Genomic DNA, 20,212 nt, shown 5'->3' with positions numbered 1-20,212 from the left:
ACACACACACACACACACACACACACACACACACACACACACACAGAGAGAGCGCGAGAGAGAGAGAGAGAGGCTTGGAGAGCATGTGACAACATTGCTAACCTGCCCTTAGAAATCCAATCCAGACACAGCAACACAGTGCTCTGATCCTTGACTTTTTCCTGACCTTTCTCGATCGCCTTTGCTCGACAGGAAAGGGTCAACCGGAGAGCTTAGGCAAAGGTCGCACATGCACATGCTATAGTCAAGTTGCAACACTTAATATCACTTATATAATGTTTCATTTTCTTACTCACATAGGACACACATTTGAAAAAGATGCATGAAATTCTGCAGTCCCATAGTATCATCAGAGTGTTGGTGTTGGTGCTCACAATTGCATCTCTTTATCAGTAGCAGTGAGCTGGTTGCAGGAAAAGGTTCTCTTCCTGTACAGTGGCTTTGGGGTGAATAAGTCAATGTGCAGGCTGGTGACAAGGACAGAAAATAAGCTGGGTCACTCAGCAAACTGGTTCAAGAAATAGTGCATGCAGCAGGACAGCTTTTGGTAAGGTAGAACTTCCTTACTAGTACGTAATTACAAAATCTATTAAAAAGCAGTTACATTACTTCCTTTATTTGTTGCATAACCACAATTTTAGTCATAAAGTTGATGGTTAATATTCACAGTTGGCACCTCTACAGAATAATGACAATAATTTCTATTTCAAAAATGTATGAATGGCCAACGACTTAACTAAAATATATAAGTTTTATTGATTCAAGTTAATTACACTTAAAATTTACTGTAAGAACATTTAAGAATTGGGGAGATCTGAGGAGAGTTTTAATTCTTAAGAAATGCATGCTGGGAAGTTTGCCAATATTCCTCAGAAACTTTATTTAATGAATCGATTCAACTCTGTACTTGACATTTATTCAACTCATATTTTCAAGTCAAAAGATTTCAAGTCAGAGGAACTCAAGACCGTTCTTCTTCTTTAGTGAGGCCGAAAGGTTGTTGGCTCAACTTCAGCTTCTTAACCATATTGAACATGTTTTCTCAAGTACAGCTGAGTTAATTTGACCATAAAAGTTAATTTGATTTGAATCATTACAAAATTACCTCAACTTGTCTTTTCAAATTCAGGCAGCCCAGACACTAACTTTTTAAAAGTTAAAAGATTTTTTTTCTTTTTACAGATAGATCTACTTTAATAAGGAAGCGGATCTTTGTGCCACTTATAAAATTGGCTCACTCTTAAATTGTCTGGCTCACAGATGGATGAGACAGCTTAGAGGAAGTCCGACGAAAAGGAGAAATGGACCTTTTTATTTTTAGCTGTTTTTTTTTTTCTTTTTGTGAGGAGGCTTGTCTGAGCTTTACGGGCTTTAGGGAGTATTTATTTACTATACCTATGGTGAAATTGAGCCAATCCATTCAGACGTCGTCATGATTTGAAATGTAACTTCCTTTCTGAAAACTGACTGGTCTGAGAGACACCAACAGCACAGTTTGAGAAAAATGAACCCTGTTAATATCTCAAGCAAAGTACAGCTGTTTTGCCAACAGGCCTTCTAGCTGCTGCATATATGATGTGATGAAAACTCTTTTCTGTTTTAATAAAACCACCACCAGTGTCTAATATCCACTTCCTTTTTTTTCAAATATACCTACCAATGAAAGTTGTGGTTAAGAGTGAGCTTCTTTCTTGCTAATTATGTAATAATTACTTAATAGACATATATCCAAATTAGCGTCGGTATCTGCTACATCATTCAGGATAGTTTAATCTGGTTGCCCTCAAACTAACTTGTAAATTAGCTCTTTATTTTGAGTGCATGTGTGATTTGATCAAAATTAGACAACACCTACATTTTGTGCAATCAAGTGACAACATTCTGTGTGCTCATATAAAACAGAAAGTGTGTCAATTGTGACCCCTCCTACAAAACAGTTCCTGAAACAGGCAGCCTTAGCTTTGTGTCATCTTATGATTTCTGCATTTTGCTTTCAACATCTCCCTCCTTGACATTTTCAGGAGGAGAAATAGTTACTAGGTTGACAGAAAACACAGTTTAGTTTCCATATTGATTTGTATGAGCTCAGAGAGTACACTGCTCTTAGTGTTATCCATGGGAGTGTCACAATGGACAGGATAATTACTACTGCAATATTCTTGTCAGGTAAGCCAAGTTTATATCTGCTTTTGCCTGACATTGTCTCTTTATAAATTCTTTCATTTAATGTAATTTTGTTACATGTAGAACCCTTTCATCTGCTGTAAGATATTCTACTATATTATGCTGGAAGCATAGAAACTTACTATTAGGGGTATTAAACTGTGCTCTTTTTTTTTTTTAAAACACCCATGCTAAAAGATTACTAACAAGAATAACAGCATGTAGAAAAAAGATGATCAGTTACACATCTGTAAGTCACTTTCTCTGTGTATCAAACTACCTGTATCAATATGTGACCAGCATAGTGAGCTCCTGACACTAAAAAACAGCATCACCAACACAGCACAGCCCTCTAAATTCTTGAAAAATTTTAGTTGATTTTTCAGTTATATCTAAATCTCATTTGAGAACATTAGAGCTTTGTACAATACAAATTTTATAAAAAAAACCCCTTCAGCTCGGTCAGAGTTTTGACCATTAAAACATATGATATTTACGTGCGAAACAGCTGTAAGTGGCTGGCAAAGTATCATAGGAACAAATATAACATAACAAATCAAACTATCAACAAATGAATAACATTTAGTCAGGGTCAATGAAATATATCAGGGACCATATTTGGTGATGACTGGAGGAGGAAGAGGCGTGCCTTTAAAAGGTATTAGGAAGAAAATAATTAAAAATGTCACAAAACTGGGCAGGACCTCAGATAATAAATTGATTTGATCCACAAAATCTAAGACCAAAGAAACAAACAAACAAACAAACAAACAAACAAAAAAAAAACCTTCTAGTTCTTACTGTTAGGGAGTGAAAAAGCTACAAATCAATCGATCCATTCATTATGTCTGCTGGAGGTGTTTTACACTGTAAAAAGGTTGACAGGGTTTAGAGACAGACATCCTAAATTATTATTATAATGTGTGAATTAAAATGGACTCAAAACAGGCTATGACAGACATTACTCATCCTGTGGAGGTTCACACAATCATTTTACTAAACCCACACAACCTTTCTGAGAACAAAAGAGTGATGTGTCAGGACCAACACATCCTGCACATATTTAGATTTAGCAGGTTAGAGGTGGCGGTGGACTTCCTTTGAAATGCCACTTTTGTCGTTGTGGCAAAAGTGTTGTCCTCTGCTATGGCGGTTTCATTTTCCTCATTTTTAACTTGACTGGCATTAAATCATGATGCAACTTTAAAACTTAACTTTTAAAATGGCTTCCTTTTTGTGATGGATTACACAAAGATAATTTTTTCCTGAGCAATCATAAGAAGTCTAACAAGGATAACCAACTGTTCAGCTGGCTAGCAAACACTGTAATATTTCATTAACTTTTTAGCCAGCTAGCAAACAATACAAAGTTGTTTTACATACAGAGAATACAGGGGACCCAGAAGTTTCCCTCCTCTTTTATATTTCCCTAACAGTGCTTAAATTAATTAATTTATTTATTTAAATTTGAGCCAGGAAGCATCTTCATATTGACCTATTGCCTAAGTCACACCGCCCTCAGTGTGCCCCATAGGACTTATATTAAAAAAAATATATATGAATGGTACGTTTTGATTCTGTTTGAACCATGCCATGAATTACACATGCTGTTTGTCACATTAAAACATAATTTACAAGTCAAGAAAGTTTGTCATATCTGACTTTAGTTTTATGTGTAACTGCTTACTAAACTACATCTCCCTCTTGCACAATATATGTCATTTCCACCAATCGTGCTGTCCCTTGTAACATTATCTTATCTGATGTGTTTTATCCAACGATCCCGCGTCGTTATATCAGCTGGGAAAAGAAAGAACAAGTAAGACCAGTATGAAAAGACATAGGCATCATAGTTGCAGCAGCTATCGTTAGCTTTTGGAGGGAGAAAATCATGACATCACTTACAAGACTTTTGGGTGTGTAGTCTCCCTAATTATGTTTCTTCACAGTCTTATACTTTAATAGTTTTATGACAAACTGCAAATTTGAAATATTATTTTTTAAATTGCTAAAGATCATATGTGTAATTCTTGGTACAATTCAAGCAGGATCAAAAATTAATTTGTCTCTTGCTATTGTTTCGGTTCATATTTTTTAGGTAAGTTAGGTACCACGGTGGTCCACCAGAAGGGGCATAACTTAGGCTTGCTATAGAGCATTTCTGTTCCTGCCTGTCCGAAGCGGCAGCAGCCTAATCAAAGGGTGGACTGGTGTCAAGAAAAAGCAGAACTGACCAGAGGGTGTTAGTCTCATGGTGGTTAATCATTATCTTTCAGCATGGATTCATTTTTCTGGAGAGACTATGACAGCAAAAATAAAACATGATGCCATATTACGTCGGCTTACAGGAAACAAGCATTGTGCATCGTGTCAGACCAGTGCAAATCTGAGATCTGCTGGAGGAGGCTAATGTGGTTTAATGACACTTTGCTATCTCTTTGCACCACACTGACCATTTTCAGAGAACTTCATGTTGTGACCAAAAAAGGAAAAAAAGGAAGTATTTATTTGCGCAATCACTCAATTTCTGAAAATTCCATGTAAAGGCAAACATGGGGGGAACACCTACATGTTGCCATGTTAAGCAATATAATCTGTACAAAAACAGTCTTGTTTATAGGAGATATGACAGACAATTAAATAAAAAATAAACAGAAAGACAGGTACCAGCTCAAAAATGTGATCTTGAATATGTCTTTTAAATGAATGATTGTTTAGGCCTAGATTTCTGGCTTTGGCACTCCCTAGTGGTGTTATCAGAAAAGACACCGTGGTGGACTTAAATTCACTCCACTCCACTCTATAAATGCACTTTAATCACAATAATTTCAAAGTTGCTATAATCACATTAACACTGTATTTATATTGGCTTTAAATCATAAAATGATGTCCTTCTTCATTCCTCAGTGTTTAAAGCTGCACTTTGCTTTAACATCGATCCTGTGGCTTGGAAGTCACTGAGTAATAGTGCTGCAGGTTTTGGATACCAGGTGGTGCAGAGACAAGCGGAGTAAGTCAAAGCATGGATGTTGATGTGTGTCTTCTACCAGTTTTTTTTCTTTTCTTTTTTTTTCCCCAACAAGCATTTCTGTCACGTGTGTCTCACAGTAATGAGTATTTTTATATAGACACAAAGTGTAGAATGAATTGAGCTACACTGTGCTCACCAGACAGGCTTTTTCACATATTTTTCTGGTTTTATTTCCTCAGCTTGCTCGTCAGTGCTCCTCTTGAACAGTATTCACCAACTGGACGAGGGCAAATATATACGTGCAATGCCGCCCCCACCGCATCCTGCACCCAACTACGAGTTCAGTGTAAGCAGCTTCTGGTTTCCAAGTGCTTCATATGAGTTTGTGTGAAGGAAATTTTCTTCCAAACACATTAAACATGTTAGAAAATGATTGCTGAAAATATGTTAAAAGGGTGTGACCTATGGAGTACTGAGTTTTGGAGTTAAACTGTTTTTGTGTTCAGGATTTTTTGGGCAGACTGAAATCATTGCTTGATGATGCACTGGAGCTGCACGTCCCCTAACATTATATAAACCATTAATATTTGACATTAGCAATGCAAGTGATGAGAAAAACTTGGTTTGTTCTGTTCACCTGCCACAGGTGGCTCTGTACAAGTCCAATACAACTACTGGACAGCGCACCCATTTTTCAGTTTGGTTTTTTTTTAATAATCCTAATTTGAATGGGTGGTTAATACCACATTTATCTGTTGTGTGACAAACTCAGAACACATATTTCTTCTTGCTTTATGTGGAGGTAAACACAAGGTTATCATTAAATAATTACAAACGTAAGAGGTTATGAATTCTTAAAGGGGACAATTCACCCCAAAATTAAAATTCACATTTTCCTTCTTACCTATTTATCCATGGTGTGACTTGCCAAGTTATGGAGATATCAGCCATAGAGTCTGCTTTCTCTTTAATATGACGGACTAGAATGTGCTTAAGCAAGTGAGCAGCTTCATGTGGCATGTTTCCCTCTATACTCTTTGTTCTCCCCACTCTTCAGTCTTTGAATAACTAAGAATTCATAAAAATAAACTTATTTGTGGTGGAGTGCAGAGGATGAATATAGCAGTTCCACAGCTTCAGGGAAGAAGCTGTTTTGTAGTCTGGTAGCACAGCAGAGGTTACGTCTGTGGCTCTTGCCAGATGGCAGCAGGGTGAACAGGCTTTGGCTGAGGTGGGTATTACTTGTATTATCCTCCCGCTTCCTCCTTTTTTCTGCATGGCTGGGGTAACTTCTCTTCATTTTTCAACAGTCTGTCCAGTATGCTAAACAAGCTGGCTACTGTCTTTCTGAATCACTTCTGCAGATATGCAATAATTAAGCACTCTGATGCCATTTTAGCATGTGGTGTGTTTTTTTTGTTTTTTTTTTTAGAAAGACATAATAATTAGTGAATTGAAAAAAAAAAATCCTTTCTTTGTTAAGTGTTTATGAGGCCTTTGTTAGCACGGGGTTCTAAGGCATTTGCTGACCTTTGGCTGATAGCAACCCCCCCCCCCAAAAAAAAACAACAACTGTTTAGATCATCAAATACATTATTTTATGGTGCTTTGAGTCCCATTAAAACAATCTAGATTGGTGAATTGGATTGCAGGAAGAGGAATAATAGGTATTTTTAATTTGGGGGTGAATGGTCCCATTGAGAGGAGTTTTTCAAGATGGGATGAGAATCTTTTGTGGATTCCCTGATAGATATGGTTTTAGGATATTTCTAGGAAAGGATACAGCAAAAGCATTCTTAAAGACATATCTGGTGAAAGATTCAGCCTTACGCAGACATATGATAACTTGCCAGCAGTACAAAAATATTATTTTATTTGATCCCACCACAGCTTTTCTTGTTTAGGACTCAATAATAGACTGTATGACTTCTTTGAATGGAAATACTTTGCATTTAATGATGTTGAAAATGGCAGCAACAGGTACACAAGCACAGTAGATCTTGTCATATTATGACAAGGGGACCAGAAATAGCTGTGGGACACTGCTGTATGTGGCCAATGCTGCTAATACTTATCAGCTCACACGGAAGTATTTTATATCTGTGGTTCGTAGTGGTTACTGAGACTGTTCTTTTAACATATCTCATGAATGTTTTCAATGCAGTGCCAGAGTTTGCAGTCAACACGTCCCTTGGTTTGACAATGATAAACGATCCCCGCACACAAAACACTTTGGTGAGTTAGTAAAGACTCACAGTCTATTATAAATATCGATACAGAACTTCTGCTTCTGGCTGCTTTAAATTTTACTAATGCACAGAAGATAGCAACATATTATTTATGTATTAATCAGGATTTAACTTTGTCTCTTGTCAGGCATGTGGTCCAACCATTCCCAAGGACTGCACAAGTATCACCATGTACAACGGTATATGCTTGGGAATAAGCCGTTCTAATGGTGTTGGAGCTCCGAAGCCTTCTTCTCTTGAATGTAAGCATGCTGAGTTTTTCATTAATAGTATTAAAAACATACCAATAATGAAAGAAGCAGTGGGCTACTACACTACACACACTTATCACTTCACATACACAACCCAATATGCATATTGATAGAAATCTGATTAGTTGAATTAGCACACCTTGCTAAGCACATCATGTGTGATGTTAACAAATTGAATGACGTATAAATTATTTATTGGACTTTATTGGAGGAGAAACTACAGAGATTGATTGATTCATCTCTTCTTTCTGACAGTGTGTCGATCCGCAGCAGACATTGCATTTCTGTTAGATGGCTCAGGCAGTGTGGCCTTTTTAGATTTTCAAAAAATGAAGAAGTTTGTGAAAGATCTGGTCCGCTCATTCAAAGGAAAAGAAACACAGGTAAGGTTGCTTTATTCTACTTTAAACAATGGAATAACTCTAAATACGTCATTAGTTCTACAGCAGTAGTCATTTTAAACAAGCTGATTAAATATCTTTGTCGGTGAAGTCATTGCTTATAGTGGTGGTACTTTTTGGTCTCAGGCAGATCACCTCTTATACATGTCAGTTAGCACAATGTGAGGTAGCATTTCAGCATCAGTCACGCTTTAATACTGCACAGTTAAATACTCAATTCTGTATTGATCTGGTAAATTACAGCATTCTGGTCTGTTATTTCTGTAAGCAGACTGTTGCTGTGGACAACAGACCGTTGCTTTGGACGTAGAAGGAGCAATGAATAAATGAATAAAATTATTTTTAAATTAATATTTTGTGTCAAATGATTGATTTTAAACATGCTCTATTTGACACTATACGAAAAAAGAAACTGAATTGAATTGAATAGATGTACCCAGAATGCTAGTTTACAATACTGTGGCACTATTTCATGGAACTTAAAGAAAACTAAGACTATACTATGTAAAAAAAAAAGTACTGAGTACACTCTTCTAGTTGGATACTTAGACTACATGGAATACATATTCATTTATAACCATACATATTTCCATTTTTGCTTCTTTTTCTGCAGTTTGCCATTTCCCAGTTCTCCTCAGGATACGAAACCCATTATTTCTTTAATACATTTGATGAAAGTAAAATGGAAACTCAAATTGACAATATAAGACAGTTAACTGGAGGGACATACACAGCTACTGCCATTAAACGTCTTGTGTAAGTACCATCATCATGACAATATATACACATATAACCTGATCATTACCTGATAGTGATTTTATGTTCAGATAGGAGGTGAATAATATTTCTGTAACTGTGAATGTTCATTGAGGAGGCTTCAGATGTGATGTGATATGTTGCACTTATCTACTTGAAACAGACATTTCAAATTTGCTGCATGGCTCTAGCACTGCCTGCAGGAGGTCTGCCTGCCCTCTGATTCTGTACTTTCACTGATACTTTTTGGATGCAAAAGGGCACCTATAGAGCAGCCTGTTATCCTAACAGCAGCAGTAGAAACTGGCTGCTTTTTATAAATGGCCACTACTTGAGTACTAACAGTAATATCACTATCTCTATCCTTATCTTAAGATTTACATTTATAAATGCTGTAAAATGCTCTGTAATGTTATTGCTTATGTTTGTTTTCTTTCTCTGATTTCTCTTCCTCTAACCCAATGCAGTGGAGGTGAATTAAATTTCATATGCAATGCTCACAGCATTGAAAACTTTAACACTAACTATAAGAGTAACATCTATTTCAAAAAGTAATGTCTATTAGAAACATCAGAGATGAAAATATCAAACCCTGTAAAAAGGCTTTTTCACTGGTTAGATATCACTAGAGGCATGTGAGAAATTTAGAATTGAGGCAAAACAAAGTTTATTTTCTTCACACAACAAGACATTTTTTAAGCATAACAAAATGTACTACAAGAACATGTACTGAAAGCAGGTCTTTCTTTTGACAGCCGAGAAGTCTTCAGAGAAGATAGAGGTTCCAGGCCAAATGTGAGGAAGATCTTGGTAGTCATTACAGATGGAGAATCTCATGAGCGAACTAGTTTGCCAGATGCAGCAAGGATGGCTGAAGAAAAAAAGATTGTTCGATTTGCTATCGGGGTACGTTGTATCCACATACAGTATATCTAATTATGTAAATATGATTTAATATATAAAATACTACTATTCAAAAGTTTGGAATTGCTTGCCACACAGTGGTGGACAGTAATGAAGTACATTTACTTGAGTACTGTACTTAAGTACATTTTTTTGAGTATTTGTACTTTACTTGAATATTTGTGGGGTTTTTTGGAAACTTGTGATTTTTACTCCACTACATTTCAAAGACAAATATTGTACTTTTGACTCCACTACATTTCTAGGAAGGTTGTTGTTACTCGTTACTTTTAGGCTAAGCAGAGTTTTGAAGTCACTGAAGTCAGCTGCTGCCGTTTTTTCTTCTCTAAAATGCAATTGGTCACATGCTGTGTTCCTCACTGATAGAAACCAATCACAGTACCTGCTCTCAACCGGGATTGATGTAAAAGCAGAAATAAGTCACCCAGGTGCGCTCTGTAACAACAGCAAACAAACCCTCCCTCTTTCATTCAAACAAAACTCGGTAATGGTGACGTAGGAGAGGCATAATATAATTAGAAAAGAGAAATAATTCCAAATAGGCTTTTAGAGTTGGATTGTTTTTATTGGGGTGAAAAATATCACATAATTCATGTATATACTGCCTCTGAAGTCAGAAAGAAATCGTAATTATTTAACAGACTTGGAGAACTCCTTACAGTTGTATTCAATCTAATTTTATATGGTGATTTTAATACAGTTACATCAGAAAATGACAACAGCTGTCCCTTTTGTTTTTGATTGCATTTCTCTGTTGACGTTTTTATACGTGTTTCTATAGGCTTTGTGTAGCAGAGTGGTTCTACAAGCAGCTCAGTGCATCATCAGGTGGTTTCAGAGAGTTACAAGGATCTGTAAATGCATCATGAAAACAATACAGCAACTGTACTTTGTACTTTTGAATACATGGGTATTTTTAAAAACAAGTACTCTAGTACTTTAACTCAAGTAAACTTTTGACTGAGCAACTTTCACTTGTAGTTGAGTAATATTTGACCAGGAGTATCTATACTTTGACTCACGCATGGGAGTTGAGCGCTTTGTCCACCACTGTTGCCACAAAAGCTTGATTTGGTACAGTCAGATGTCTGAGAGGACTATGCTTTCTACTCTGCTATATTATTTTTGAATGGTTTTCATGCTTTTAGGGTCTCCTGTTTACAAATTGATGTTATTTTGTATGAAGAGTTTGAAACAAAGTCAGTTTTGTTTAGTGTACAGGCAGAACCAGCCTGACATCTGAAAGAGAAGAAAGGGAAGAAAGACACCCAGAAACCTCTAAGCAACAGTTAAATAGGAATATATATATGTATATGGCCCACAGCATACTTTTCCATTTTGCATCAGTCCATCTCAGATGAGCTCAGGCCCCTTGAGAAGTTTGCATCATTTCTGAATGTTGATATGTGGCTTTCACTCTGCATGGTAGAATCTTAACTTGATTTTTTAGATGCAGCTACAAACTGTGTCTACCTAAAATTTTCAGAAAGCTCAGGTGGTATCCTTGGTAGTGTTAGTTTTCAGACTTGCACCTTATGTGCAGAGATTCCTCTGTATTCCCTGAATCTTTTAGTGATATTATGATTGTAGATGGTGAAATCCCTACATTTCTTGCAGTTTTGTTTATTGAAGTGTTGGACTATTTGCCCTCACAGTGGTGAACCTCACTGCATCCTTGTTTGTGAATGCCTGAGCCTTTTGAGGATGCCCAGTTAAACCCTGTCACTGGAAACACTGGAATTGGTATTATATGTTAAAATGGCTATTACTGAAGGAAAGAAGAAAAATATCAATATAACAGGTGATTCCAAACTTTTGAACAGTATTGTATTTACAGTATACAGACTGTATTTTCAAAAATGTTCACAGTAGCTATCTAAAGACTGCCATAATAAAGAGTCAGTAATAGTCAGATTCATAATTTTACAGGCAAACATACAAATTAATTATGTTGCAAAGTACCTCCATCACCTTTTCTCAACATCCTTAGGTTGGGAATGCATTTTCTAATTTCGACGCAATACAAGAACTGAACTCCATCGCATCTGATCCTCCAGACAAACATGTGTTTCGACCGGACAGCTTTAATGCACTGGAACAAATAAGACAGAGTTTGCAGGACAAAATCTTCTCCATTGAAGGTACAGATGTTAACTTATAACAGCTTTTTGTGTTTTCAGTTGAAATTACTTTAAATATCCAAAAAGAAAACAATATTTTTATGCTGTTTATTAGAGAGTCTCATTTCAAGCTGACCATCCAGTCAGCTGACATTAGTAAAATCAATAGTAAAATTCACCAAACAAGAAAGAATTATTGGCAATTACTTCTCACAGCGATAATAACATTTTAATTCTACATATTGTTTCAGTCTAAGCATAAACTTGTTTTATTGCTGTGAATCCTCTGTATAAAAGTATTTATGGAACTGTGGAAGTCACAGTTCCATAAATACCATGCTGCATTAATATCCTCTGATGCTCATTTATGTTGCTGTTACAGGATCCAAAACAAGTGGAGAGACACTGAAAATGGAAATGTCTCAGGAGGGATTCAGTGCAGCATATGTGTCTCAGGTAATTAAGATCAGCAGAAATTCACTGGACAATGTAGTTGTTGAAACACAAATATGCACACAGCTTTTTTCTTATTGAATGCAGATGTTCTTTTCTTTGATTTGATGCAAACACAATTTATTTAAATTTATGTCTAAACTGCAGGGAATTCAGATGGCTGTTGTTGGTGCCAACCAGTGGAAGGGAGGATACTTGCGATACACTGGCAGCAGAAAGAGCTCTTATGAGCCTCAATTTATGAAGTCTGACAGTTATCTGGGTATGAAAATGACAGTAATGACTAACTAAAACATATAAATGTCATCATATATATGCACTGCTCTTGTTATTTTGGAGTTTGTAAAAAAGAGAAAATTACAAACAAGGAGTCAAAAGTTTGAAGGCTGTATTATTGACTATCAATCTTCTCTCTCAAAAATACTGAAATATCTTCTAAATTCAAAAAGACATAATCACAAAATTACATTTAAAGGTAAATTAATGATCATTTGAATAAGCAAATGCCACACACATCACTGATCCTGTTGGTAGATCCTATGATTCAGAGATGTGCAGAAGCCAGTAAGATATCAACAAATCTGGGAAGAGCAGCTAAATTGTAATATTAGTATTTAATATTTGCTGATATAGATATATCATTTTTAACGTTGCTTCCTGTAGACCCTTTTAGTGCCAAGTCATGATTACATTATGCTGTTTGCTGGAGGAAAAAAATGGTAATGACTCAAAAATGTGATTGCATACCAGCCAGTAACTCACCAGCTCACAAAGAAACCTTATATTTGCCAACAGAAATATCTACAGAGTCAATGATAAATTGACACATAATTTTTCCACAGTTGTCCAAACCTTTGAATACTGTAATGTAACTGATTGACTCTTGAATTCTAGGTTACTCCATGGCAGTCGCTAAAACAGGAAGAGGAGAGTTGACAATCGTTGGTGCTCCGAGATACGACCACCAAGGAGTTGTGATGACAATTGACTCAAACAGCAACCACAAAATGATTGAACCCTTTCCATCGCAGGTGTGTATTTATAGTTCTGAAAGACAAGTTGTAGAATATTAAAAAAAATATACATTTTCTTGACAAAAAATACTTGTTTCCATCTTTTATGTAATTCTGTTTATTGATAATTTGTTGATTACACCGTTTCAGAGTGGTCAATATTTTGGGGCAGAGGTTTGTGCCATGGATGTGGATCATAACGGCTATACTGACCTAATCCTCATATCTGCCCCTATGTACGTAGACTCTGACAGAGAGGGAAGAGTTTACATTTGCAGCCTGCCTGGTTTGGTAAATGAATGTTTTATCCAGCACCATTATATGATTCTGTTTGTTTTTTTTTAACGACTTTGCAAACATTGACTTTCATCCTTATCCTCATCCTCTCATATTTTCACCAGAATAATGTCGAGTGTGAATTTGATTCTCAGTCACTACTGAGAGGGGCTGCATCTAACAAAGGAAGGTTTGGGTCTTCTCTTGCCGTACTGCCAGATCTTAACACAGATGGTTTCAATGATTTGGCTGTTGGAGCACCTTTGGAGAACGACGGTCAAGGCAGCATCTATATATTTCACAGTGAAGGAAGAAAAATCGGCCTTACTCACTCACAGGTGAGCAAGATCAAATAGGCAACAAAGCAGATTAAACAGATTCAGTATGTATGGCTTAATGTCTGCTATGGTATTTAATTCGAAATCTATACAACTGACAAACTGATGAATGAAAATATTTCCATTTACGTAGAGAATTGCTGCCTCTGAAGTCCAGTCAGGACTGAAGTTCTTTGGCATGTCGATCAGTCAGTCATCTTTTGACCATAGTAGTGACAGTCTGCCTGACTTAGCGGTGGGCTCAAAGGGTGTAGTTGTCATACTCAGGTAAGTCCAAGATGCTCCTGTCATATGCATTACTCTCTAATTCTACTATTTGTGTTAATTTGTGATCTCATAGGGATAGTTTGGATTATTTCAAGTGGGTTTGTAAGAAGTACATATCTATAGTCAGTGTATTACCTACAGTAGATGGTGATGGACGTGCCCCCAGTTTGGAGAAGCAGCAGGAGTACCAGTGTAGAAAGCTGAGCAATGCACAGCTGTGGACAGGGTCAACAGCAAAATGTATTTTAACCAACTAAACATCAACATAAGTGTACACTAAATTTCATCGCTTAACCTTGCCGTCAGACAGACTTTTGTGGCGGAAATTTGCTGTTAGATAAACCAAATATTGCTCTCTCCAGAGCACCGGACTCCTTTGCCAAAAACACAAAACACAGGAGTTTCTCATGTACTGCTGCCTCGTTCGGTTTTTGCCAATGGAGTTTGGTTGGTTTGGAAAGAGCGACATTTGGCGTATAGCAGTTGTTTCCTGTCAGAAAAGGCTGTCTGCAAACAAGGTTAAGTAATTAAAATTAAAATAGTAGTGTACAGTATATATAGTAAATATAGTGTACACTTAAACTAATATTGTTCTTGTTTTGTTACGTTTTACTGCTGGCCCTATATACAGCAGTACAATGCCTAGCTCTCCAGTATTGCTGCTGTTTCTCCACCCTGGAAATATGCTGACTGCCATTTACTGTCAGCAATACACTGACTATACATATGTCCCTCGTACAACACAATCAAGAAATCCAAAGTCTCCCTTTAATTTAATCACACAACCAAAAGGTTTATAACCATGATGTTTACACCTTCAGGTCAACTAAATATTAGCTTTGCAACGTGTGAACAACCCTTCAGCCTCTTTGTTGTAATTTAGGATGGAACTGTTCAATAAGATATACCAGCTGTCAGTTTGATTTTCTGTTGGATTACTTGTCACAAAGCCAAACCTGCTCTGTCCATTTCCAGATCAAAGCCTATAGTAATGGTGGAAGCTACGGTGTTGTTCAGCCCAAACCAAATCCCTATTCAAAACACCTCACAATGCTCACAATCAATGGAGAACAAAGCTCAAATCTGCTTCATCATGTCCAAACACTCTGAAGTCACTGCAGGTTCCTGATTCTCCTCTGTCCATCCATTCAAATACTTGTGAATACACAAGTGTAAGTTCTTAATGAAACTCTCATCTATTTCAGCTCAAGCAAGGATTAATTTTACTTTAATACTGGATGCCACCCGCAAGGTCCCTAACAACCGAGCCTACATCTCTGACAAACAAAGAATGGCGTCCAGATCAATTATTGTTTCCTTAGGACAGCAAAAGTGTGAAGATGTAGACTTCTTTATCGAGGTGAGTTGACATAGACTGTGTTAAGAACTGGTTGATTCTGGTCTTTTGAATAAAATCAGCAGAACCTTCTATATCCCAAAGAAAAACTGTGAAAAACCACAACCTTTCTCGTACTGAAAAACCCCATGTCTGATGCCATTGTTGAGTTTAAGAGTCTGACCCTTGCAATGTTGACGAAAAGCATTTCACAGTAGTCACCTATTCCTGCAGGGTTGTCCAGAGGATGCTCTCAATGCACTCACCAATGAACTCAAATTCACCTTTGACGGTTTGCCCTCTAACACAAATCTCAGCCCAAGTCTTGCCCAGCAGGCTGAGACAACAACCATTCATTATGTAAGTATTGAAGATACCCTCATTTCTTGGTCTGTCTGAAACTGCTCATGCTTCTCACATGTGGAGTAATTTCCACATAATTAACCATTTCACGTCAGTGACTGTATGGAGCTCAGCAGTGCAATGAAATGCAAAGGAGCTGTCATGCCTTCTAAAAAATGTTGAGTCATAAATTCATTTATTTGTAAGAGTAGACAGACTTTTAACTGTTGTTTCTTTGTTGGCTGTTTGCTGTCTTTCTTTCTGAGCAAACACGATTCACTTTATACCCTGTTCCACAGTTAGGGTTTGAAATCAACTGCGGCTCTGACAACGAATGTGTAGATAACCTGAAAGTGGATTTCAACTTTACCAGGTGAGTTTAAAAAGTGGAGTCTTTTCAGTCTGAAATACCAGAGTAGTCTATATGATGTATGAGGCCTTTTTGTACTTTTTATAAAGTTTTTGAACTTTACACTTCACGAGAGCAAGCAATATGTAGATCTGCACATCGTAGAAGAGTAGACTATTAACCTTGGTGAAAGTCTGTCCTCTTTGGGTGCCCTTCTAGTTTTTTTCTACCTTCACACTTCTCTTTCTTCATCGCTTCCTCAATCTGTTCAGCTCCTCTGTGGTGAAAGTCGGCATTGATGACCTGTTGGATGTCACCGTGTCAGTTGAGAACAGAGCGGAAAACTCCTACAACAGCCGCGTCGTTCTCACATACCCTCCCGGACTCTCCTACAGGAAGTTTACGGTTCTGCAGGTGAGGTGTCAGGATCAAGTCTTTTCCCAATTCATCTCTGGTCATCAGCGGTTATTCTTGCTTTTGATTTTTTATGGTTCTTTTTAATAAAGGGAAGAATTGATTGCAACAGCGAAGACAGCATATTCCGAGGAAAGACAGATTGCACTATTGACAAGCCTATTTTCAAGAGCAACACTAAGGTTTGTTCTTTGTACAGAAGGATCTCTTGTCACCGCTGCAGAGACAGTCCTGATCTCTCTTATTCACCTGTTTTTAGGCTTTGTTCATCGTCTCCTATGGGATTGACACGGATAGTCAACTTGACAGCACGATCTATGTCACTGCAAACGCTACCAGGTACTGTTCAGCTGCCTGTTTATAAGCATAGCAATATATGCAATTGTCCTTTTACCATTTGTACAAATGCTTTCACCTCTCTTATAGTGGGAATCAGGAGCACTCCACCTCAAGTCAGCTCTACAGAAGGAGAGAAATTGATGTGAAGTACAGCATATTTGTTACATTTGAAAGGTTTGTATTCTTTTATGTGAAGCAAAAGAACTGATTTAGAAAGTAATAATAATTTAAAGTTGACATTTTATCCCCTACTGTTTATCAAATGTATAATTTGTCTATTTAGTCGCCTCAGCTACTACAACTTCACCTTTGGAAAGAATGATTTGCAGAAACCAGTCCAACAAGAAGTTGTGGTAAAATATCTTCTCAAAACACTAGTAACAGTTATTTAACCTTATTCAGACTTCACTTTAATGCCCAGATTGACCCACCAACCTTTTCTTTTCCTCCTTTCTCTTAGGTTACAAATGATATCAGAGTATTGAATTTCACTGTGGTGATCAAAGTGCCAGTAAAGCTTGGTGATAAAGACATCTGGGTGGATTCAAGCAGTTTGCAGGTAACGTGTGGGAAGTCATAGTTTCTGGTTACCAAGATGTGTCAAATGTAGCTGCAACTAAAATCTCATGGATGGATGATTGGATGGATATAAGAGGACCACATACTGTTTTATTAAACTGACATGAATTGACTCTATTTCAGTTTCCAAACTGCCGAACAGTCAAAGATGCACAGCCTAACATCACAGATTTTGTTGCTGAGATACAGAAAACTAAGATAGTGGTAAGTGTGCCTTCATCATTTATGAGTTAGAATTTAACATAGTCAGAGGTGGGAAGTAACAAGTACTGAAGTACCGAGTTTTCAGGTGTCTGTTCTTTACTTGAGTATTTATTTTTCTGATAACTTTGATGATTATTCCTTATTGTATTCATCAGTGCATAACGAAAAGGATGTCACAAGAAGTAACAAGACAAACACCTAAAAAGACAAAAACTGTTTAATGGACATAACAAGATGAAAATTATGCAAAACATGTAACAAAACAAAAGTGACATATGAAACAGCGTAAAAGTCCTGAGATGAAAACATAACAAAATGAAAATGAGACAAAAAACACAAGACAAAAATACATAACAAGATTAAAATGACACAAAGCATGTAACAAGACAAAAACAACACAAGAATATGAAAACTATGTAAAAGATGTGACATGATGAAAATGACGTAACAAGATGAAAATAACGTAAAAGACGTTAAAAGACGTAAAAAGACAAAAACGACGTAACTAGATGTAAAAGATGTAACAAGATGTAAAGAATGTAACGATGAAATGGACAGAGACTAGTATGAAGAAAAGGTGAGGTTCAATTAGCTTTGCACAGAGACAGCTAGTAGAAATGTCCCTCAAGTGCGACTTCTTACTTTTATACCTTGAGTACATTTCAGAGCTTGTACTTTTCAACTTTTACTTGAGTAAAGTTGAATCAATACTTCTACTTTTACCAGTATTTGTTCTTCTATTTGAGTAAAGAATGTGTGTACTTTTGCTGCCGCTGAACATTGTTATATTTACAATTATATAGTGTTTCCTATTACAACCATGGACTTTTCTACTTGGCCCAGGGGTGGGAATGGGGAGGTGGAAGCACTGTTTATTTTCATTGTTGTTTGTGCTTATTGGGCGACCTGTAAATACAGGCTGAGAGAAGTAGAAAAAGAGGTTGGTTTTAGCCCAACTTGCTTGCTTTGTGCTGTTTACAACAATCTTAAATTGATCTGAAGGTAGTTTACAAGTGAAACTAATCAGTGAAAAGGTGGGAAAAAAAAGACAAAGACAGAAAGTAAAGCAACAGAAACAAGAGAAGAGACAAGAACTTTGAAATAAAACAGGAAACAAATAAACTAAAACCCAAAACCATGACAATAACTACTTTCTTTGCTTTCTGGCTTATTTTGATCACCAACAGGACTGCTCTGTAGCCAAGTGCAGAGTGTTCAAGTGCTCTCGGCTCATGGGAAAACTGGATAGCGAAACGTTCAAAATCTCTGCCAACCTTAGTTCTGGATGGATAGAGCAGGTAATTCATGTGTAATATTCAACAAATTGATTAATGGCTTCACATTTTAGTCCCTAATTTGTATGTGTTTTCATTATAAATAGTCCTGACCATATAGTGGTAAAATATCTTTAAACAGCACCAGAGATCAAATCACATGGCTCACGCCACTCCCCATTTTCTCTCAAACAGATTGGACTTCAGTCTGCCAAATTCCTCTTGACCAGCACGGCCAGTATGGAGTACGACAAAGACCAGTACATCTTCGCTTTAGCAGGGTCTAGTAACAACCCTCCTGTTCGCAAGGTGGTTATACATAGTTTTAACTTATTTGTGCTTTTTTTTTAAAAGAGCATGAATTTGACCCACATTCTGTTATTTGATCTCTCAGATTGAGGCAGAGGTAGAGGTGTATCCTGAACCAGACTTCACCAAAGAGATTGTCGGAGGATCCGTGGGAGGGCTCGCTCTGTTGGCTTTACTCACTGCAGGCCTGTATAAGGTCTGTACATACACCATTTTACATTTGTTTTGTTTTATATTTTCAAATACTTCACAGTTGTTCTCTCATCTGTTTTTCTTTTCCATTTATTCATGAGGCACATTTTTATTTTGACTTTCTTTGTTTTGTACTCTCAGGCTGGATTTTTCAAGAGTAAATACAAGGATATGATTAACGAAGCAGCAGATGCAGGGGCTGATGGAGGAGAACCCATGGCAGATCAATCAGCATAAAACCTGCTGATGTCCCACAAACACCAGCTGTTTCCCGGTGTTACATTCATACTGTTAGCCTGCTGATTGCAGCTGACCACAAAAACAAAACTGTTCCAACATCTACAGTGCCATTGTTTCAGGGAAAATATGTATGCTAGTCATTTCTAGAGACAGATAATTTTTTGTTCCAGTTTGAATTGTGTCACGAATTACATATATGATGTTTGTAAATTTAACCGATAGTCGGGAAAGTCACAGTTTGTTGCAGATTTGTCATAGTTTATTTTTTTGTAAAACCACTCAGTGAACTACATCTGTCATGTCACATAATATATGTCAACACCAACATGGCCGTCTCTTGTAGTGTTATCTTACCTGATATGTTTTATCAGCCAGGAAGCAAAAGAATGAGAAGGTCTTACATCTCTGTAAGAATCATAGCTTCAGTGGTTCTAGATAGCTTGCGGAGACCA

At 37.0% G+C, this 20,212-nt stretch overlaps 1 protein-coding gene across 1 annotated transcript; it reads left to right on the top strand.

The window, feature by feature from the left end:
- Positions 1–1,972: 1,972 nt before the first annotated feature.
- Positions 1,973–20,151, top strand: LOC146311948 (integrin alpha-M-like). The gene is made up of 30 exons (XM_084740598.1): positions 1,973–2,166; positions 5,071–5,173; positions 5,374–5,480; positions 7,299–7,369; positions 7,511–7,625; positions 7,890–8,017; positions 8,649–8,791; positions 9,547–9,697; positions 11,706–11,856; positions 12,218–12,291; positions 12,436–12,550; positions 13,183–13,319; positions 13,452–13,592; positions 13,703–13,915; positions 14,049–14,182; positions 15,158–15,303; positions 15,388–15,542; positions 15,753–15,878; positions 16,160–16,233; positions 16,482–16,623; positions 16,716–16,805; positions 16,883–16,962; positions 17,050–17,136; positions 17,246–17,315; positions 17,423–17,521; positions 17,665–17,745; positions 18,933–19,043; positions 19,215–19,328; positions 19,414–19,524; positions 19,662–20,151. Exons 1-30 carry the CDS (start codon positions 2,130–2,132, stop codon positions 19,755–19,757), a joined length of 3,402 nt encoding a protein of 1,133 aa, XP_084596724.1. The 5' UTR covers positions 1,973–2,129; the 3' UTR covers positions 19,758–20,151.
- The last annotated feature ends 61 nt before the right edge of the window (positions 20,152–20,212 follow it).

The sequence above is a fragment of the Lutjanus erythropterus genome, chromosome 17 (genome assembly GCF_056507025.1).
Source record: "Lutjanus erythropterus isolate fLutEry1 chromosome 17, fLutEry1.hap2, whole genome shotgun sequence".
Classification (NCBI taxonomy): domain Eukaryota; kingdom Metazoa; phylum Chordata; class Actinopteri; order Lutjaniformes; family Lutjanidae; genus Lutjanus; species Lutjanus erythropterus.
This window is presented reverse-complemented; position numbering and strand designations above follow the sequence as displayed.